General features: G+C 45.8%; 1 protein-coding gene across 4 annotated transcripts in view; it reads left to right on the plus strand.

The window, feature by feature from the left end:
• Positions 1-23,523, plus strand: part of c21h8orf34 (chromosome 21 C8orf34 homolog) — a 106,603-nt gene that overhangs the window by 58,801 nt on the left and 24,279 nt on the right. For 3 of the 4 annotated variants that reach the window (XM_029116355.2, XM_029116357.2, XM_029116358.2), the window contains exons 8-10: positions 7,839-7,974; positions 13,188-13,360; positions 13,935-14,005. In XM_029116355.2, coding sequence (XP_028972188.2) covers positions 7,839-7,974; positions 13,188-13,360; positions 13,935-14,005 — 380 coding nt within the window. The remainder of the gene's footprint in view (positions 1-7,838; positions 7,975-13,187; positions 13,361-13,934; positions 14,006-23,523) is intronic. The other variant, XM_029116356.2, reaches the window with a different exon arrangement.

Consider the following 23,523-nt stretch of genomic DNA (forward strand, 5'->3'; position numbering starts at 1 on the left):
GTGTACGTATGTCCAGGTACTATTTAAAGATGATGTTACTGCATGTCCTTACCAACTTCTGATGACGTGAGGTGATGAGTCGGTCGCCCCGGTGACAGAAACGGTTGTCTGGACGACAGGGTGTTTCAATATGTTGCCATTATGGGCCCTTGCATCCCAAATGGCGTGCTACTCCCTACACAGTGCACTGTGTGGGCTGCCATTTGGGACACGGCCCTTTGTGACCTCCCAGACACTGAGACACAGTTCTGCATGGACAACTGGGCCTTTCCACAGAGGGATGGAAATACCATCAGCTCACTCATATGTGACACAGTGTCTCATAGCCTCCAATGATCGGGGGGGTCTGGTGGTGTGGGGTTGGGGGGGGTGGGTTACGTTTGAACAGGAGAGTGTGTGCCTGTGTGTGTGTACGCTTGTGCGCGCGTGTCTTTGTCTGACTTGGGGTTAGGTTTAAGGTTAGAATTAGGGTTAGCATTAGGGTTAGGTAAAATGGTTATTTTCATTGGTACTAAATTGCCGGTCCTCACTTTGATTGTAAAACCTATGTGGGTGTGTGTGTGTGTGTGTGTGTCTCCATGTGGCGGAGTGTGGCATATCATTCCTCCACCACACATCTGTCAGCATATTGTCTCAGAAGGTGTATATTATGGAATCAATGTGCTAATTATTGCTTCAGTTCTTCATTTAGACGAGAGAGACAGTCAGTCTCCATTATAATGACAGTAAATCACTTGGAACGATGCGAACACACCCAAATGTGCTGGTCTCCTGACATCTCTTTTACCTATTAAATAAACTCAATGTAACCCTAACTTTAACACAAACCCTAAACCCTACACCCTACACCCTACACCCTACACCCTAAACCCTACACCCTACACCCTACACCCTAAACCCTAAACCCTACACCCTACACCCTAAACCCTACACCCTACACCCTACACCCTAAACCCTTCACCCTAAACCCTACACCCTAAACCCTACACCCTAAACCCTACACCCTAAACCCTACACCCTAAGCCCTAAACCCTACACCCTAAACCCTACACTCTAAACCCTACACCCTAAACCCTACACTCTAAACCCTACACCCTAAACCCTACACCCTAAACCCTACACCCTAATCCCTACACCCTAAACCCTACACCCTAAACCAAACCCAGAAATCTAGAAAATACTTTGTAACCATGTTTCCATGTAATGCCAGGACATTTTGGTGAATTTTCGTCCTGTAGGGAAACAAGCACACACACACACACACACACACACACACACACACACACACAGAATGAGAGAAATACACACACTTATAGAGTTGGAAAAAGACAACTACACACACACATAAAGGGAAAAAGACACACTATGTGTCTCTCGTCAGCTCTGCTGTGCTTTTGTACAGTGAGTGATTGCAGGACAGAATTCCTCATTGCTCAGACCTCTTTGTTCACGTCGCATCGCTCAAATACCTACCTTCCATGCAGCCATTCCCCTCTGCTGTCAGCCCCCTCCCCCCCAATGTCATCCACCTCCCCTCCGCTCTCATCCACCTCCCCTCCGCTCTCATCCACCTCCCCTCTGCTGTCATCCTCATCCCTTTCTGCTGTCATCCTCATCCCTTTCTGCTGTCATCCCCCTCCCTTCTGCTGTCATCCCCCTCCCCTCCGCTGTCATCCCCATCCCCTCTGCTCTCATCCCCCTCCCCTCCGCTCTCATCCCCCTCCGCTGTCACCCTCTCCCCTCCGCTGTCATCCCCCCCCTCCACTCTCATCCACCTTCCCTTCGCTCTTATCCCTTCCCCTGCTCTTATCCACCCCCCTGCTGTCATCCCCTCCCCTCTGCTGTCATCCCCCTCCCCTCTGCTGTCATCCTCCTCCCCTCTGTTGTCATCCCCCTCCGCTCTCACCGCACCCCATGTCACCGCCCCCCGCTGTCATCCACCTCCCCCCACTGTCATCCCCCTCCCCCCACTGTCATCCCCCTCCCCCCGCTCTCGCCCTCCTCCACTCTCATCCCCCCCTCTGCTGTCATCCCCCCATCCGCCGCCCCCCCCACTCTCATCCCCCTCCCCTCCGTTCTCATCCCACTGCGCTCTTACCCCCCCAAATCCCCCCCCCTGAACTCATCCCCCTCCTCTTCGCTGTCATCCCCCTCCCCTCTGCTCTCAACCCCCTCCACTCTCACCCCCACCCCTCTTCTGTCATCCCCCTCCCCTCTGGTGTGTCGGGACAAAAGACGCGGGGTGGGTGTGTCCGGACAGAAGACGCGGGGTGGGTGTGTCCGGACAGAAGACGCGGGGTGACGTGAGGCTTCCACTAGACTGGCCGGTGTGTCGTCCACCACAAGGTGTAATATTGACCTGTCTATAGACTGTGGTATTGTTTCCTGAGACTGCCTGGCTGTCTTGTGTGTGTATGTGTGTGTGTGTGTGTATGCGTGTGTGTGTGTGTGTGTGTGTGTGTGTAGGGTTGGCCTGTTAACCTGAGGAAGATAAACTCACCTCAGTCATGTGTGACTGAACAAATAAACTCTTACTCACTCTCTCTCTCTCTCTCTCTTTCTCAATGGGGCCTGTAGAAAAGGATAAAACAGACACACACACACACATACACACACTGAAGTTTAGAGAAACACACTCTACACACACAAACTTAAACAAACAGCAGCAGAGGCATGGATGAATTCCTGTCACGCTGTGGGATGACACAGAAAGAAGAAGAAAGCATTATAGCAACATGCAATTAAAACAAACAGAACTATTGTACTCCAATCCAGAGTACGTCACTCTAGTTGAGGTGAGGATTATTTCCAGAGTTCATTCAGCTCTTTATTGGCCCCTGTAGGAAAACCTGTTGTTCTGTGTCAGCTCACTGCTGATTGGGTCTGATATTCATTCACACACAGCATCTACTCCAGTCAAAGCAGCAGCACAATTCCATTGACTTAAATGTGTGTGTGTGTGTGTTTGTGTGTCTGTACATGATAGCGTCATCCTCCACTGGTAGACTGTTAGGTGGAACAACTTAGTGGGCTGTGAAGAGCGGCACGCTACGCCGTCACGCCTAGCTTAGTTTCAGACAGCAGTTGGTGACTTATCGTTAATACAAAAGAAGATGGAGGTCTTTCAGCAGTGTTTAATGTTATTCTTCTACCTGTCGGAGATATTAGACAAGGATTTCTTCCTTTCCTTTTTGTGATTTGACAAACCAGAGAAGACAAGGTAAAAGGTTGCTGGTTGAAAGAGATTAAAAGCATCCGGTAATGTTCTGTGATGGTGGCGATGTTAAACACAGCAAAGCAAATAACACCAGTGTCCACCTGGGACATCACCGAGCAAACATCACCAGTATCCACCTGGGATATCACAGAGCAAACATCACCAGTGTCCACCTGGGATATCACAGAGCAAACATCACCAGTGTCCACCTGGGACATCACAGAGCAAACATCACCAGTGTCCACCTGGGACATCACAGAGCAAACATCACCAGTGTCCACCTGGGACATCACAGAGCAAACATCACCAGTGTCCACCTGGGACATCACAGAGCAAACATCACCAGTGTCCACCTGGGACATCACAGAGCAAACATCACCAGTGTCCACCTGGGACATCACAGAGCAAACCTCACCAGTGTCCACCTGGGATATCACAGAGCAAACATCACCAGTGTCCACCTGGGAAATCACAGAGCAAACATCACCAGTGTCCACCTGGGATATCACAGAGCAAACATCACCAGTGTCCACCTGGGACATCACAGAGCAAACATCACCAGTGTCCACCTGGGACATCACAGAGCAAACATCACCAGTGTCCACCTGGGACATCACAGAGCAAACATCACCAGTGTCCACCTGGGACATCACAGAGCAAACCTCACCAGTGTCCACCTGGGATATCACAGAGCAAACATCACCAGTGTCCACCTGGGATATCACAGAGCAAACATCACCAGTGTCCACCTGGGATATCACAGAGCAAACATCACCAGTGTCCACCTGGGACATCACAGAGCAAACATCACCAGTGTCCACCTGGGACATATCACCGGCATCACTGGCGTCCATGCAGAAACACCTTAGAGAGGAGTTTATCAGGTTTTGGAGTTGAGGCAACGCTAAGCTTCGGATAACATTTGTAAATCGTGTCCTGTTTTTCAACCAGAATTATTATGATGTCATTTGGGACACGATCCAGGGTTTTCAAGGCCAGTAACCTGAAACCCTAACATTTTCTGTAAAATGTTTGTCATGTTATGAAATAACAAACAATTATTTGAGTAATTTATTCCAGTGTGTGATGCCTTTGGGATAGATGATGGTCTATTTCTGAGAATAACTCCTGAGTATTTTAATTATAAAGTTTCCCATGATGACTTAGGGATTCCCCCGCAATTTAAATTCGAAAGAGGCCTGTAGTTTAAAATGTAAACCTTTTATATCTCATGATTTAGGCTACCCTTCTCGTCTCACTCTCTCTAAATTATTACTTCACCTACAGAGAATATATGCAGACACACACAAACAACACAGAAACACGTGCGCGCGCACTGACACAGACAGGTGAGTTGGAAACAGGGCCACCCTGATGGAAAGAGGGAAGGGGAAAGTTTCTCAGTGGTTGAGTGTCTCTCCTCTAATCCAGACGATTAGTCACGCGCTCTCGTTTTCCTTTCGTTCATTCTCTCCTTTCAAGGTGTGAGGTGCTTTTTCTCTTCCAGGAGGGTGGAAATATGAGATTGACAGGAAAGTATCAATGTGGGTTTTACGTGACAGATGAGTCTATTTCACACAAACACTCGCATACTGGCTTAGCTATGTTGCGTCAAATGGAAACAAATTGATTACCCTTAATAATATATATTTTTCCTAACCCATAACGCATTACATTAACCCTAATCAGAAACAAAATCGAATAAATAACCAACATGGATTGTCTGCTGTTTACAAAAGTGTGAAAATCACCTAAAATGCTGCTCCTTTGCTGCAAAAGAACAACAGCCTTAGTGGACGCATGAAACGGCCAAAAAAGGCACCCCAAGCACAGATACCCAAGAAACGAGAGACCTACCCCCCCCCCACCCCCCAGCAAGGTCTCAGTCTTACTCCCCTGTGCCCAAAGACAAACAAAGAAGCCGCTGGGATGGTTCTTCACCAGTTTGTCATTGATGCAGTGAGAAAGGTGGAATGGATTGTATCTAACGTTGGGTTTTATTTGTGTGGTTGTTTCAACGGTCCAAGCTGTTGACTCTGTTGTACGTACGCCCCCGGCGAATTCGCTTGTTTTGTCTCACACAGTTCCTGTACGAACAGCCACCGACTGATCAGATCACTAATGTGGAGAGAAGGTACCAAAGTTCTACATTGACCATCATGGGGGCCAAATAAACCAAACCAGTTCACACCAGCACTGCCAAATAAACCAAACCAGTTCACCCCAGCACTGCCAAATAAACCAAACCAGTTCACTCCAGCACTGCCAAATTAACCAAACCAGTTCACCCCAGCTTTAACAAATAAACCAGGCCTGTGGTGCTCACTTTGATCATCAGAACATCTGAGGCCCAAGCCCTGCCCCATCTGAAAAACTGAGGCCTCCCTCGACCCACTGCAGTCTGGCTCCGGAGTCATGGGTAATGTGGTGCCTGACAGAGACATTTCATAGGTGTATTGGGTACCCAATTTCTGTGTGTTCGGATTAAATTAAGCAAGAGAAAATGAACGGGAAGATGCCAACTCTATGACCGTGTGTATGCTGACAACAAAGCGTTTTTGACACACTCAATTTCAAATATTTGCCAAGTAACCTTCATAACATAATTATATTCTGAAGGTTACTTGGCAAAGATGCTATTTGAAATTGAGTATGTCAAAAATAGTCTCTATAATTATATATTGTTCTACAAATCCTACAAATGATTCCTTTAAGGTTGAATGAAGGAATGAAGCCAGACTTTCAGATTGGGTGACCCAGTCCTGGTCCGTACGGAAAACATTGGGAATCTGGATGTCCTCACTGCCACACTGAAGGAATTGGCGGCCTCTGCCCTCACATTCAACTCTGGTGTGCCCGGAGAGAAAGAGTCATGATTCATGGAACACAGTTCAATAACTCAGAGTTTCTAGAATTCCTTGATGTTGTTCTGCCTCACTGTCCTCCTGTGAAAGACAAACAATGTTGTACTGCTGTTGGAATTCTGGATTTATTTTCGTGGGGATGCCAAGTTAGACAAACATAGTAGAGCGTGGTATCAAGCCTGACATCAATGTCAAACAGCTATCGAGTGAATATTGATAAGAGGGGAACATTTTACAGGGATTTTGAGTTAATGCCTGCCCATGTTATTGCAAAACATGGCAACGGCCCGAGGAGCTGATCTCCCAGGAGTTGACCAACAATCCGTGGAGTGTTTTTGTATCAAAAACAGACGTAACTTTTTTCAGATTTTTGCAATCTAAACTTGGGTGCCAGGGCAGGCTCATACCCTCGAGTTTAGAGTCATTTTAATATATTTTATTGTCCGGTGTTTAGCTAGGATGTACACCCAGCCCAGTTGTTGTTTTCTGGCTGGTTTCTCCGGATTGATTAAAATTGTGAATTGTGTCTCTTAGAAGGAAAAACAATGTTGCTATGTTTTGCATATATGGGTGATATCTGATTGTGTGCCACCAGAGAGCAGGAGCCAGTGCCTGTGGTGAACCTGGGAGCGCCATCACACAGACACACAGCAAGAGAACACAGCGCTAAACCTGGGAACGCTATCGCGTGTCAAACTCTGTTCTGTCTTAGTTTTCAACAGCTGTATGTTAAAACAAACCAGAGACAGAGGGACAGGGAAAGGGAGGGAGGCTGAGAGAGAAAAAAAGTGCATGCGTGAGAAAAAAAGAGATAGAGATAGATAAAGAGAGAGAGAAAGAAGAGAGGGAATTGGATAATGGAGAAAAGGGGTGGGGAATGATGGAACAACTTCTGATGCCTGACACAGGGATGGATTCCAGACCTTCTGCACCTGTTTGTAGTAAGGCTGGAGTGGGGGGGGGGGGGGTGAAGGAGAAGCCTCTGGTGTGTACATATGGAGCTCTTTAGAAAGTCATGAAGAGCAGTAGGACACGGGGGGAGAACACACACAGCCATCTCTTTCCTATCTCTCTCTTTCGCCATCTCTCCTCCCCTCACTCTCTGTTTCTCACCCTCTGACCATATCACTCCATCTCTGCCTCCAATTTTCTCTCTTCCTCTGACCGGAGAGGGTCTCTCTCTTTTTCTCTGACCGAGGGGTGTCTCTCTCTTTCTCTGACCGAGGGGTGTCTCTCAAATCTGTCCTTCAACTCGGTCTCCACTGTTTCATCTCCTAAAAACCACCATCTATTTTCTGGCTAATTGGTGCAAGATAGTATTGTCCATTTATGGCCTTGTGTGTGTGGATGTGTGTGTGTGTGTGTGGATGTGTGTGTGTGGATGTGTGTGTGTCTGGATGTGTGTGTGGATGTGTGTGTGTCTGGATGTGTGTGTGTCTGGATGTGTCTGTGTGTGGATGTGTGTGTGTCTGGATGTGTGTGTGTCTGGATGTGTGTGTTTCTGGATGTGTGTGTGTGTGGATGTGTGTGTGTCTGGATGTGTGTGTGTGTGTGGATGTGTGTGTGTGTAGATGTGTGTGTGTGTGGATGTGTGTGTGTCTGGATGTGTGTGTTTCTGGATGTGTGTGTTTGTGGTCTTGCTACAGTTCTGGACGGCTGAGACAAGCTGCCTTGACATTTGCTGATTGTTTTGACACATCGACTAAGATAAATAACTCAACCTGTTATCCTTCCCTCCCACATCCCTCCCTCCACAGAGGACCTAGATGACCTGCGTATGGAGGGGGTGACGGGGCTAGCTTCTTCAGGCAGTAAGTTCAGCCAGGGTCGTAGTTCCTACTGTCCAGAGCCCCAGGCCAAGGTCACGCTCAACATTTGCTCAAGGTGTGCCAGGTAAATATTTACCCTTTACTCTGCCCTCACCTGACCTGACCGTATACCTGACAACTTTACTTTGCCCTCACCTGACTGTATTCCTGACAGCTTTACTTGGTCTGTATGTATACTCCTCCCTCACTCTCTCTGTCTCCCCCACTGTTTCTCCCTCTGTCTTCACTCTCTGTATCAGCATGTAAATATCTACATCAGCCTACCTTCAGATCAGGAAGTGAATATCATATCTCCACAACATTCCACCTTGTGCTTGTTTTCACAAGACCTGTGTCTTCCGCTGATACCGGTTTCCATTACAATTTCTTCTTTCTTTTCTTTAACACTATTTTGTTCTCTTCCCCCACGTTTCCTGTTCGCCCCCCTCGTCCTGGCCCAGTGATGGTTTCTGTTGTGGTGGTTGGGGGCGATAGGCCTTGTATGGGCATGACTGGGCCTGATCCCAGGCTAAGATAGCGCGCTGTTAGACGGACTCCTATACACCTCCCCGCGTCGCTCCACACACCTCCACCTGTCGCTCCACAGACCTCCACCCGTCCCTCACTACACCTCCACCGTCCCTCTACACACCTCCATTTGTCCCTACAGTTTGGGATTTATCTTTCTTTGGTCGTAGGTGCAAGGGATGGGGGGGGGGTCTAAGGAGAGCATACCTATAAATCATCTAGAGTGTGCTGGGCTATCTCTGGGCTATCTCTGGGCTGTCTCTGGGCTATCTCTGGGCTGTCTCTGGGCTATCTCTGGGCTGTCTCTGTGCTATCTCAGGGTTACCTCTGGGCTGACTCTGGGCTGACTCTGGGCTGTCTCTGGGCTATCTCTGGGCTGTCTCTGGGCTATCTCTGGGCTGTCTCTGGGCTGTCTCTGTGCTATCTCAGGGTTACCTCTGGGCTGACTCTGGGCTGACTCTGGGCTGTCTCTGGGCTGTCTCTGGGCTATCTCAGGGTTACCTCTGGGCTGACTCTGGGCTGACTCTGGGCTGACTCTGGGCTGTCTCTGGGCTGTCTCTGGGCTGTCTCTGTGCTGTCTCTGGGCTGTCTCTGGGCTGTCTCTGGGCTATCTCTGGCCTGTCTCTGGGTTATCTCTGGGCTGTCTCTGGGCTGTCTCTGGGCTATCTCAGGGTTACCTCTGGGCTGACTCTGGGCTGACTCTGGGCTGACTCTGGGCTGACTCTGGGCTGTCTCTGGGTTATCTCTGGGCTGTCTCTGGAACCTGGAACCTTTACAGTGTGTGCTTTAGCTTTACAGCATCATCCCTACGGGAAACCCAAAGGTGTCTCTGGAACGTGTGACCCACTTGACCTCTGACTGCAGTAGGCCTCCAGTAAAAGAGCTCCAGTCCTCTCTATTTACAACATCACCAAAATTCAAAAGACGCAATACCCAGATTTGTCCAGGGCACAGTAGTTATTAGTGCTGGTTATCTCACGCCTGCAATTGTATCATGACCTGTCAGAGACAAAGATCTTCCCTGGAACCAGAAGTTTGCTGGATCAAATCCCAGAGTCGGCAAGGTGAATAGTGAACAAGGCAAGACAGTTCACCCTAAATGCCCCTATAAGTCGATCTGGATAAGAGGGTCTGCTCACTAAAATGTGCAAATGTAAGATGCTTGACTCCTCCGTGAGGAGAACTCCTCCGTGAATGTGTTTCATGACAGATCTTCAGTTTCATGTTTCCTCCCTCCGGTGGTCCTCTGGTACTAGTTTACAACCCGAGGATGGTGGGGTCGATTCCAGGGACCACCCAGATATGAATAGATACATGTAAATATATTTATATGTAAGCTTGCATGACCAACCAGTGTCTTTGATACATGCGTCTGTTAAAAAACACATTATTGTATTTATTATGACAAATAGAGAACTGTGAGTGGTAGCAGGAGATTGACAGATGTTTCTGGTAATGCTTTAAGCTCGTCCAGTCTCCTCTCAGACTGACTACCCACCCTGGTTGTATTCACTGTCAATGCATCCTTCCTCTCGGTTCATTCTCTCTCTCTCTCTTTCCCTCTCTCTCTCTCTCTCTCTCTCTCTCTGTCTTACTTCCATTCTCTCTCTCTCTCTACTCCATCTCGCTTCCCTTCTCCCTATTGGACCTCTCCGTCTCAGTTCAGTTCAGTAAACTCTATTGACAAGGTGTGTTCAGATCTCCCTTTTCCCATTCCCGTTCCCTTATCTCTCCCTCTCTTCTTCCCATTTCTCCTTCTCTTTCCCTCTCTACCCTCCTCTGGCTTTCTCCCCTTCTGTCCCCCCCCCCATTCTTTTTTTTATTGCATTTCTCTCCCCCCCTCCCTGTCTAGTTACCTCCCCCTCTCTATGTGTGTGTAGTGTAACCACTGGTTTCTCCCTGGTCCATAGCTGTGGTCAGAACTACATGTCCCTGGTGGCCTCCCTAATGGGCCCATGTAACCTACATGGTACACTACTGCTGACCAGAGCCTTGATGGGCAAAAGCAGTAGGAAGAGGCTTCAATTTGGGACTCACTTGTCCACTTGTTGTGGTTCCAGATGCCTTTAGCAGCATATAAAACACATTACACTACGCTGTGTATGGAGACCAGGAGAAGGCCTCTCAGAAGTAATTGTTTTCATATATATACAGTCTCTCACAAAAGTGAGTACACCCCTCACATTGTTGGTAAATATTTGAGTATATCTTTTCATGTGACAACACAGAAGAAATTACACTTTGCTACAATTTAAAGTGGTGAGTGTACAGTTTGTATAACAGTGTACATTTGCTGTCCCCTCAAAATAACTCAACACACAGCCATTCATGTCGAAACCGCTGGCAACAAAAGTGAGTACACCCCTAAGTGAATATGTCCAAATTGGGCCCAATTAGCCATTTTCCCTCCCCGGTGTCATGTGACTCGTTAGTGTTACAAGATCTCAGTGAATGGGGAGCAGGTGTGTTAAATTTGGTGTCATCGCTCTCACACTCCCTCATACTGGTCACGGGAATTTCATGGAAACTCAAGGCAAAGAACTCTCTGAGGATCAGAAAAAAAAGAATTGTTGCTCTACATAAAGATGGCCTAGGCTATAAGAAGATTGCCAAGACCCTGAAACTGAGCTGCAGCACGGTAGCCAAGACCATACAGCGGTTTAACAGGACAGGTTCCACTCAGAACAGGCTTCGCCATGTTCGACCAAAGAAGTTGAGTGCACATGCTCATTGTTATATCCAGAGGTTGAATTTGGGTAATAGATGTATGAGTGCTGCCAGCATTGCTGCAGAGGTTGAAGGGGTGGGGGGTCAGCCAGTCAGTGCTCAGACCATACGCCGCACACTGCATCAAATGGTTCTACATGGCTGTCATCCCTAAAGGAACCTAAACCCTATTGAGCATCTGTGGGGCATCCTCAAACAGAAGGTGGAGGAGCGCAAGGTCTCTAACATCCCCCAGCTCTGTGATGTCGTCATGCTGAAGTAATTGTTTTCATATATATGAAATGACAGGAAAAGGCCTTGCTGAAGTTGTTGTTTTTAGATAAATGCAATGACCTGGAGAAGGCCTCGCTGAAGTAAATGTTTCTTGTTTGTATAAAATGTTTTAGGGAATAATGAACAGTCAGGTCCAAAAGAGACACATAGAGATATAAAGAGACTCCAGAGACAGAGAGATGGAGTGAGAAACACAGAATGACCTGAGTGACAGAGAAGGATAGCATGTTCACCATTTGCCCCCTTCAGAAGTACTCTTCCATTTTTAGAGTCATTGCTGAGGTAAAGAGTGTGTGTGTGTGTGGGGGGGGGGGGGGCTGTGAAGGAATGTTGCCACACCATTAAAGCTGTATGAATTGGTTTCTGTCTCCACTTAATGTCTCTGCCTGATTACATGGAAAATAGCGTGCAAATGAAAGAATGTCTAACGTGTAATAAAATATGACAACAGCATCTAGGGTGATTTACAGTTGAGATAATGTATACTGTTAAAAATAAATACCAGTTGATGTGACACTGTTTGTTAGAGATGAAAAACGCACGAGGGAGCTTTGAAATGTTTGTGTCCTTCTTGGCTCCTTAATCCTTACATCGAACATTGCTTTACCAGACCACAGTCTAAAAATTAGAGGACCACAGGTGACAGAGAGGCGTTTACAATATTTTAAACAAACGATGGGGGCCAGGTACTGTTGACTGGATTGTTAAGCAAGTTCCCAGAAGGTTCCCAGAAGGTTGCTGGTTGGAATCTTTAGCTGATGCTGTGTGTGGGGGGGGGGGATAACTTTCCTGTACTTCTCTCTCATTTGTCTCTTTCTCGGTCTCTCCTCCTCTTGATGCCATCTAGCCATACTGTTGAGGATGTATAATATACATACAATGAGTTCCTAAGCTGGGCCCCTAGGTGACGGTCTTTGTGGATGGACGCTACATTCTGCTGATCCAGATATGGGCGTCTCTGTCTCTGTCCCGGAGCCCAGGATCAGACCGGCCTTTCGCATTGTAGTTAGATAGCATGGAGGATTAGCCCTCCTACACAGACACACTGTGAAGACACACACGGGTGTTGATGTGGGCAAGAAATGGGAACAGATAGGCATACTGTTCTACCATGGTCTCCAACAGATAGGCATACTGTTCTACCATGGTCTCCAACAGATAGGCATACTGTTCTACCATGGTCTCCAACAGATAGGCATACTGTTCTACCATGGTCTCCAACAGATAGGCATACTGTTCTACCATGGTCTCCAACAGATAGGCATACTGTTCTACCATGGTCTCCAACAGATAGGCATACTGTTCTACCATGGTCTCCAACAGATAGGCATACTGTTCTACCATGGTCTCCAACAGATAGGCATACTGTTCTACCATGGTCTCCAACAGATAGGCATACTGTTCTACCATGGTCTCCAACAGATAGGCATACTGTTCTACCATGGTCTCCAACAGATAGGCATACTGTTCTACCATGGTCTCCAACAGATAGGCATACTGTTCTACCATGGTCTCCAACAGATAGGCATACTGTTCTACCATGGTCTCCAACAGATAGGCATACTGTTCTACTACGGTCTCCAACAGATAGGCATACTATTCTACCACAGTTTTGAACAGATATGCATACTATTCTACTACGGTTTCGACAGTGGAGATTTATTTTGTGTGCGTGGTTTGTGAGTGATTGTGTGAAAAGGTTTTCTGGTGGTGTGTGACAGTACAAACCTTTTTTGGTGTTTGTGCGCTGTGTGATGGCTGGTTTTGCAGGCTGCAAGGAGACAGCCTGCCGGACAGCAGACCAGAAGAGGAGAACCATGGAGAGACAACAGCTCCGCAGCAGCACGAACCTCCTCCCGGAGCCGCCCATCACCTCCTCCATGAACACGTTGCTGTGAACAAAGCAGAAGCCGCCAGCCATCGCCTGCAAACCGACACCTCCTGTGAGTTAGAGAGGCCCTGTTGAGCTTTTCTGTCAGTTCAGACCCTGGAAAGTGGTGCTTCATGGGCCAAAGCTGGTTCCCGTCTTTTTTGACGCTTGTTAACCGGCTGTAGTTGATGGAAACAGTAGAGCTTGATTATTTGAATGAAGTTCTGTCCGTTTTCTGCCCTCAGTAGTAAGCAAAAAATAATAATTAACATTTGGGACACATTTCTGTGTTTTAAATCCTGGAGCACATATTAAAAGGTCCACCATCATGCATTCCAAAGGACACCCTAAACACTGGTCCCATGTCTCTAGACCATAGTCCCTAGACCATAGTCCCTAGACCATAGTCCCTAAAGAACAGTTCCTAAAAACTAGACCATAATCCCTAGTCCCTAGACACTAGTCCCGTCTGTCATGCACTAGCTTAGACCAGAGACCCTTTAGAGAATAATGGGTCATATGAAACCAAGCCTCTCTACTGTTTACTCCCATGATCATCGTGTGTGTGTGTGTGTGCGTGTGTGTGTGTGCGTGTGTGTGCGTGTGTGTGCGTGTGTGTGTGCGTGTGTGTGTGTGTGTGCCCGTAGGTCCCTTCGCTGGGGTGGACAGCGCTCCGGTACGAGACCAGGAATGTGGGACTACTCAGATGTCTTCCACTGTGAGTCAGCTCCCCTCCTCACCCCCCATCTCACCCCACGGCCTTACCAACCTCCCCCACCCCTTCTCACCCACTGTCTCACTCCCACACACCCCATGGCCTTACCCACCTCCCCTTCATCCTTCTTTGTAAAAGTGAGAAGGGAGAACATCTCAGTCACACTGCTGTTAGGTGGAGGCCAAACTCAATCGGTCTGGACACGTCACACCAGTTTACACAATGGACCAACTGACTGTGAACCAGTGACATGTCTCATTGGGCTTTTCATATCACTTGACCATTGTTTCTTAAAGACTACTTTGTTATCGTTTCTTAAAGGTCACTTTACAGTCATTTTTATTCAAAGATCACTTTACAATAGTTTGTTATAGATCGATTTACAATATATTCCTTACATATCACTTTCAATAGTTTCAGGGCTTTTTCTGCAGATTGTATGTAAAACAATATGTTTTTCTTGCTGTTTGTTTCTATGTGCCTATTTCTAACCGTCTGGGACATTTTTCTATGATCCAGTGACCCCACATAAATGGTTAGAAGAATGGACATTTAAAAAAAAAAATCTTACCCCAGGACATTTCTACCGATGATTGTCCCTGGAAAATACAGATAAAGGAAGAAAGCTCAGTGTGTCATGGACAGAACGTTAGACATTTGTTCCATGGCTCCAGTTTGGATGACAGTATACCTAGTGTTGTCTAATGTGCTGTAGGCTAGTGAAGGTACACTACCCATTTATTTTACCAGCTTTTTGTACGTGGATCTGCAGACCCTAAGTGATAAAAAGTGATAACCAGAAAGTCTTCAATGTGCCTTCACAAAGACGTGTCCGGGGACGACCTTTGCGGGATGCGCCAGAATCGTCCATCGGTGTTCAGAGAGACGCTCATTTCCTCTGCAGTTCCCTTGACTTCACCTGCAGCTCCAGGCTCATTCATTGGACTGTTGTCCATCGTCTGGTTTGATGACAACGTGGAGAACTATTGATTCCAGCCGTTAGCGGGGCGCTGTGAAGGAGGCAGGGTTTGATTTGGCAACCACTCCCTTCGCGTTGCGTTGATGTAGCTGGCTAACGGCTAACTGGCTAACGGATCACAGCCGGAGCACCGCAACGCCACCGACGCTCACATGCTGTTAATAAAGAAGTCTGTGTGTGTAGACGCCGCTACCGTAATTATCCGAACCAAGTGTTGGAAAAGACTTTTACTGCTTTTTGAAGGGGGAGAGGGATTTGGAGCTGTCTGGCCTTTTTAACACTGTGTGTGTGTGTGTGTATGCACGTGTGGGTGGTGTTTGAACCAGATGGATGTCGACTCCAGACTAAATGGCAGCAGGACAGGTGTGAGACTACATTCAGTCGAAAGCTGTAACCTGTAGACATTTGTGGAGTAAACCTGAGTCTCCTGAAAGCCTTCTGAGATCAGAGGCAAATACCTCTTATTATTGCAATAATAGTTCATCAAGATCAGTTCTTTTGTCTTCGTCTGGAGATCTGCTCAGAGGTTTCGACTGAGCGTTTGATTGGTTGGTGGGTAGACATCTGCTCTGTTGCATCACACTATCCCTGGAATCTCTGTGGTTTAGGGTTAGGGTTAGGGTTTAAAACACCTACAGATGCCGTATGTTAATTTGATCACGCTGGGCATGTCCGTTCTTTGTAATCCACGTGTTTCCTGTTGCTGTAGGATTTAGCGTCTTCTGGCATATGTAGATGGAGGTGTGAACATTCTCTGTCATTAACTGGTGCTTTTCTAACAGGGACTGTGTCCCTATTCCCCACTGTATTACTACGAGGGCATTTAGGACGCCCGTGTAACGTGGTTGTTTTCCTTTTTAATGGGTTATGTTGGGCCCTCTTTGAAAGGCCTAATAATGTCATTTGTCTTGCTAACAGTATAATAGCATGTTGGTTTAACAGGGCTGTTATACTGTAGCTCTGGGTGCCTGCAGAGCTAGCTGACATGCTACGGAAAACAAAATACAATGCTTTATGGGTTGCTGCTGACTCACTTCTCGGTGAGTCACTTCTCAGGAAAAACAAACATGTTTTTTTTCACCGGGGCTCGTAGCACTGTTTTCTCTACAAAGAGGACTGCCTTTGTCCGGAGCCCAAAAGAATGGAGCGTTGCTTAGGTGAGGATTCTGGGCAAAACACAAGTGTACGCATAGCAAATCATTTTCATAGTGGATGCTGTCCTGTCTTTTCATCGATCCATAGTGGATAACCTTCATTTCATAGATTCATAGTGGATGACCTTCATTTCATAGATCCATAGTGGATAACCTTCATTTCATAGATCCATAGTGGATAACCTTCATTTCATAGATCCATAGTGGATAACCTTCATTTCATAGATCCATAGTGGATAACCTTCATTTCATAGATTCATAGTGGATACCCTGCCTTTGTTTCATATATTCACAGCAAATAGCTTTCTTTTCACCAATTCATATGAAACTTGGAAAGACACACACACACACACACATTTGTTTCACTGTGTTTGTGGGTACAAAAAATAAATGTTCATTAGAAAATCCTATTTCTCCTCTAAATGTACTATTACCTTAACCATATTCTGAACCGACACTCTTACCATTAAATCATAACCCTTATTCAAACCCTAACTCCAATTAAAAATGTTAACCTAAACCTAACCTCTAATCCTGAAATAGGTTGTTCCTCACAGAGACACCTGGTAAAAAATAGGGCCAACGTTTCCTTGTTTTAACAAACGTCGGTCCCCATAAGTACAGTAATATCTGTACCCAAACACAGAGACTCAGTCAGGTCTGTGCCAGGTTCTCTAGGTGATAATTGCCTCATAAAGGTCTGATATGTACCTGAAGCAATAGCCAGAGTAACTTACCAAGAACTGAACCTAGGTTTCCTCCGTAGGTGTCAAACGATACATTACATTTTAATCAATCCCTGTAAGCTTTTGGCAGGGTGTTAGCCTCATAAAGCCACCGCTAAGGAAAACTCTTCTGTGTTTATAAGCAATAGGAATGAGATAATTAAAGTAGCTGTGTGGATGTTTTTTTTGGTTCAGGGCGTGAACACGCAATTTACCGTTTATTTGTGTTTCCAGCATCGTTTGGATGTAGTTCAGCCGATGTGCTGCAGAGGCCTTTTCCCGTGGTGGGTACTGTGTTCGTGTGTTGTCGGCCTCTCTCTCCTCAATGCTGTGTGTTTGCTCAGACACTCACGGTCAGATACTGTGCATAATATCTCTAAGCTAGAGACTCAATAGTATCCACATCTCTATGCTAGATACTGTCTGTTAAATCAAGTCAGCCGCCTGCAAACCCCATCTCAATGTTTTACACTCCAGGGACGAGTTTTAAAGATGCCTAAAGTAGAGTGCACTCTATGGGCAATAAGGTGCCATTGGGGTTTTATTCACCTTCAAAGATCTGTCTCCTTAGTACATCCAGATGTTATGTATTAGTGGTTTTCTTTGTGGCCAGTGTGCTTCACACTCCCAGAGTCATCGCCTCAATACAGAAGGGAGAGCATGAATAACAGCCTCCCGAAGGGCCATAGTCTCAGTCTCACTGGCCTGCTCCGTTTCTGTAAAGGCCTAAAGCCAAAATGGATCGACTGTCTATCTTTCAGAGTGTATGGCTGTCTTATTACCCCTGTCCACAGTACATCGGTGGCCATTTTCTGTTCGTTTTCTTCCCCAGGCTTTTACTGCACTGTTACTTGATGCCTTTCAGGTGCTCACTGCATGGCAAGCCTTTGTGTTGGTTGGTCGCCCTGTTAAAGCTGAACTTGGCTGTGGTCTCACCCCTGACCCCTGTCCTTCGCTGTCTGCCTACCGAATTCATATAATAATCCCAATAACGACTCAGGACTGGGGCTGCGAAATTCTGGTGACTTTCCCGTAATTAAATTCCTGTCTGCCATTGTGCCATCTCAGTAGTTGGTGAGCCGACAGTCGTTGGGTGGTATTGGTGAGTGGACACTAGTGGGTATTGGTGAGCTGACACTAGTGGGTACTGGTGAGCGGACACTAGTGGGTATTGGTGAGCTGACACTAGTGGGTACTGGTGAACAGACACTAGTGGGTATTGGTGAGCTGACACTAGTGGGTACTGGTGAGCTGACACTAGTGGGTACTGGTGAGCGGACACTAGTGGGTATTGGTGAGCTGACACTAGTGGGTACTGGTGAACAGACACTAGTGGGTACTGGTGAGCTGACACTAGTGGGTACTGGTGAGCGGACACTAGTGGGTACTGGTGAGCTGACACTAGTGGGTACTGGTGGGGTGGTACTCATCGGAGTTGACATTAAGGATGAGAAGGTACCCACGGCTCCTGTACCAGGATGTTTATGTTTAGGGTGTGTTAAGGTTAGATTAAGGGATTATGTTGAGGTTTACGGTAAGATTATAAGGTTAGGGTTAAGGGTAGGTATTAAGAACAGGGTTTGGTATTGATTTCGAACGGTTCGGGTTAGGGTTAGGATCTGGGAAAGTTCTCTCCATTGATTCAAACTCATAACCTTTAGTGTCAATGTCAGCGGCTTAACTGCTCGTCCACAACCACAACTAGTTTCACCAAATATATAGACGTTTTCCCAGTCAAGGCGGGCTATGAATACTCTGTTAGCCAGCTAGCAGCTTCCACAGCTCTGTCAGTTAGCCCAGGATCTACAACACTGCCGTGGTTAACTTATGAACAGAGCTAGCATGTCAGCTAGCTCTGTTAACATACGAAAAAGATAAAATATACATGGACATGTATATTTTAATAAAAAATAAATAATTGTAGTTCACTTGAACTCTCTTCAGCACAAAAACAGCTTCTGGTGTTGCCAAAATCTGACATTGTTCCCTTGTAAAAATCACTAATCACTATTTAATCAGCGAAACCTTGCGTTGCTTTGTGTGTGTGTGTACGTCGTATCATCTGAAAACTGCCCTATGTACTCCACTTCACACAGTTTATTTCACACATACTTTCTGGTTCATACGTTGACCTGTCCAATATGCTCCAGTTCGCATGCTGTGATGATTCTCAAGAAACGCCAACACAAACGGTCCAGCCTTACATGCAGGAGTCCTCATCCTTCTCAAATTTTGCCAAAACCCAGGACTGTCTCTGTTGCTTTTTTTGTAAACCTCCAGTAAGGACAAACAATAGCAGATTACTCACCTTCAATGGACCCCAGAAACAAAGAGTTGGGAAAGCTGAGCAGGAACAGGGCTGTTGTGGTTTCAAAGGTTGGTTAAATACAGGGCCATCATTTCAAAAGAAATGGATTGCTTGTGTGTGCATGCAGAACCCAAACAGCACTGTTTATTAGAAAATAAAGGCTGACTCTTTGAACTTTGGTGAGCCTGAGTCTCACTCTTCCTGAGCCAACAATGTTCAATCAAAATTGTCTTGTGGTAACCTCACAAAGCCAGGTAAACGCAGCGTTTTTACAGGTAACAGGACCATAGCCTAGCGACCACACTCCATAGAAACATGGTTGGAATGCTTGCAAAACACATTTGTGGCTGTTTTCTGTGTGTATTTAATCAAACTTAAACATCAACATGCAAAGCAAGAAAGTTTATTTATATAGCACAATTCATACATCAAAGCAATTCAATGTGCTTTACAAAGAAAAAGAAAAAATATAAAAATACAATAACATACTCAAATGAAAACATCAAAACAACATCATAATAATAAAAAATAGAATAAGAAAATATAAAAAGAATAAAAATGGGATAAAACTAAACGGTGTGGTTAAAGTCGCAGGCACGTGAAAAGAGAAGTGTTTTCAACCTGGATTTAAAAAGGGATGAGTTTGGGGCACGTCTAAGATCTTCTGGTAGTTTATTCCAGTTTTGTACAGTATACGTGCTAAATGCAGCTTCTCCATGTTTAGTTTGGACTCTGGGCTCTACTAGCTGACCTGTGTTCATGGATCTAAGAGCCCTGCTTGGTTTATATTCTTCAAACATATCAGAAATGTATTTGGGTCCTAAACCATTCAGAGATTTATAAACTAAAAGCACCACTTTAAAATCTATTCTGTAACTGACTGGAAGCAGAGTGATGTGCTCTGTTCTCTTGGTGCTGGTTAACATTCTAGCAGCATGAGCTGCAGCTGTTTTACAGTCTTTTTGGGGAGTCCAGTTAAGAGGCCATTACAGTAGAGATAAAACCCTACTAGAGATAAAAGCATGGGTGAACTTCTCTTGGTCTTTTTGGGACACCAAGCCTTTGATTGTGGCTATATTTTTAAGATGATAGAATGCTGTTTTGGTGACCTCTTTGATATGACTGTTAAATGTGAGGTCTGAGTCAATCAAAACACCAAGATTACGCACTTGGTCCCTGGTTTTAAGGGCCCGAGAATCCAGCTCTTTACTAATACTTGTTCTTTTATTTTTGTTGAGAAAACACAATAATCTCATATCTTGGTTTAATTGTAGATAATTTTGGTTCATCCAGGTATTTATGTGCTCTATACAGTGACACAGAGAGTCTATTGAGCTGTTGTCATATGGTTCGAGAGACATATATATTTGAGTATCATCGGCATATCTGTGGTAGTAAATGTTGTTCTATAGAATTAGGCCCTCATAGGTAGCATATAGAGATTGAACAGGGACAGTCCGAGAACTGATCCCTGTGGAACTCCGCATGTCATAGCCACCCTATCAGATTCATGATTTCCAATGGTGACAAAGTAACTCCGGACATCTAGATAAGATCTGAACCAATCAAGAACTGTCCCAGAGAGTCCTACCCAATTTTCCAGCCTATCTCTAAGTGTTCTATACAAGTCACATTCAAATCGCCCACACAGAATAAACTACAATAAGTTACAATTACAAAACAATCAGTCATTTGCATCCACCAACACCCAGTCCCTTCAGCCTTACATTCCTCTCACTCTAACCCTGACCCTAACCCTAACCCTAACCCCAGAGCAACGCACGGCTATAAATTATATGAAAGTCCTAATGCTCAGATAATGAATTCCTATTATCGTGACAGGGCTATAGACTCACTTAGATTGCGTTGCAAAGGGCGTCCTATTCCACACTAAGGGCACTACTTTGGACCAGAGCCCTGTGGGAGTATGTAGGCTATAGGGCGCCATTTGGGATGCCGGCCTTATGTGCTGTGAGGTCTGTACGCTCCCAGCCACACAGACCCAATGACATGACATAGCAGCCAACAGCTAACAGGATATTGACAAAAACAAAATTATATTCCTGATTTAAGCCATCCCGCTCCTTCCCTCCTATCCCCCTCCCCTCCCCTCAGCCCTTCACCCCGCCTTGCCCCCAAACTCCAGTCTCCTACAATAGCTTACCATTATCTGGCTAATGTGTTCCAAATGACACCCCTTGCCCTACGTAGCATGCTATTTTTGGCACGGGGCACATAGTGCTTCATACAATAGGGAGTCTTTTGGACACGCAAGACCAGCGGAACAATGGAGGTCTTCTGGAGTGCTGACTTCTGGCTGACTGGAACAGCATCTCGTTATTGTCTGAACGGACAAGGAGGTGAACAACACGAGGAGACAGGGACATGGCCGCGGCACGGAGAGTGTGAAGAAAGGCAACAAAGAAGAAAAGCTATGTCACCCTGGTCATAGAGCTGCTGGGACGCAGAATGCCTGGGCCACAGTCCAGCAAACGTCATGATGGATGATGACGTCATCGCACAATTATGTTTTTAACAAAACCACAGATTTAATCCCCCTCTCAACCCCTCAAAATAGTCCTGATTCAAACAGGGGAAACGTCACATCTACTGAGATGAAATGGACGATGTGAGCCGTTGCATAAGGTACTTAACTGGATGAGAGTGTCGGCTAAATTACTTAATGTACTGTACATGTAGACACGTCTCTTGAGACAGATTCGTCAATCATTGAGACGTCTTAACTCTGACATCTGGTCCCATATCTCTGGGACTTTAATCCAACTCCTATGTGGTTCCTTGTCATGCCAAAGCCCTAATGTTTGGCTAAACCTACTTTGTAAATCATAATATAACTTAATTTTCTCCTGGTTTATTAGTTAAGATTTCCCGAGCAAGAGACCCAGTTTGAGATCCTACCAGTTACAGCTAATGGATACTGTTGTAAGTTCTCCAAAAAACTAAATGAACGATCATCAAACCTCAGTTAACAGTGTGTGATTAGACCTAGCCCTTTTTAAAGATGAACATTTTACACCAAACAAGGAAACAAACCAGATGTGTTGTTAAACTGCTTCTCCCATGCTGGGCCGAGATCATAAATCAAGCAGTTGTTTTCAACAAGCTGTCAGAAATTGAATGAGAGGATGCACGCAAGACACTACGTATTGGACTCCGTTTTCTCTCTATCCTTTCTCATCAGTCACCCCATCCCTCCCTCCATCCCTTCCTCTTTTGTTCATCCCTCTCTTTAGTCCTCTCCCTCTCCATCTCCCTCACTATTGTTAATCTTCTGCTCTGTCCATCTGTCCATCTGTCCATCTCTTCAGTCCTCCATCCCTCAATCCATCTCACCTCTTTTCCATTTCTCCATTAATCCCAGCCCCATAACCAAAATGTGAAGGTCCTTAACTATTTAGTCCTTAACTATAAAGTGCTGGTAATGGGAATGTTGGTGGTGGTCTGGTCAGTGTTGATCTGGTCAGTGGTGGTCTGGTCAGTGGTGGTCTGGTCAGTGGTGGTCTGGTCAGTGGTGGTCTGGTCAGTGATGATCTGCTCAGTGGTGGTCTGGTCAGTGTTGATCTGGTCAGTGGTGGTCTGGTCAGTGGTGGTCTGGTCAGTGGTGGTCTGGTCAGTGATGATCTGGTCAGTGGTGGTCTGGTCAGTGTTGTTCTGGTCAGGGATGATCTGGTCAGTGGTGGTCTGGTCAGTGGTGGTCTGGTCAGTGGTGGTCTGGTCAGTGATGATCTGGTCAGTGGTGGTCTGGTCAGTGGTGGATCATGGATCTAATTTGGAGAGAAATGTAATCAGGTCCATGTTTGTTATTTAACTAAGAAGCATCACCAGTCAAGGTTTTTCATCTCTGTCTTTCTCTGACTGGGCTTTAAATTGTTTCTGGGAGTGGTAGTTTGTTTTTCTACATTTTGGCCTCAAAGGGCTCCACATAACTCCCTGTGAAATCTAGACCAGTACTTTATGTCAGAGATGATAACAACAAACTGTATTGTTTTGTTCTTCATTTTGTGTCCCAGTTGGTGAACTGATTAAATATCCATGTTTCGTCGATGCGTCCAGAATACAAAGGGAACACTAACAGTTTGACTCATCTGGGCCGTTGTCTAAACAAACACATCATTATGAACACCAGACCGACCGTTTGAAACTGCCACTTAGGAAAACAATAGCATGCTGCAAACAACATTCAAATTCAATTCAAACAAGTTCAAATTCAGGATGCTTTAACAGTATGAAAGACATGGTCAACGTGTCCAAATTAATGCCATTAACATAAAAATCATGACGACAAGTTTCAAGTTTATTCTTGCGTTTTTATATTTACCATCAGTGGTAAATAA

This window comes from Esox lucius, chromosome 21 (assembly GCF_011004845.1).
Source record: "Esox lucius isolate fEsoLuc1 chromosome 21, fEsoLuc1.pri, whole genome shotgun sequence".
NCBI classification, from domain to species: domain Eukaryota; kingdom Metazoa; phylum Chordata; class Actinopteri; order Esociformes; family Esocidae; genus Esox; species Esox lucius.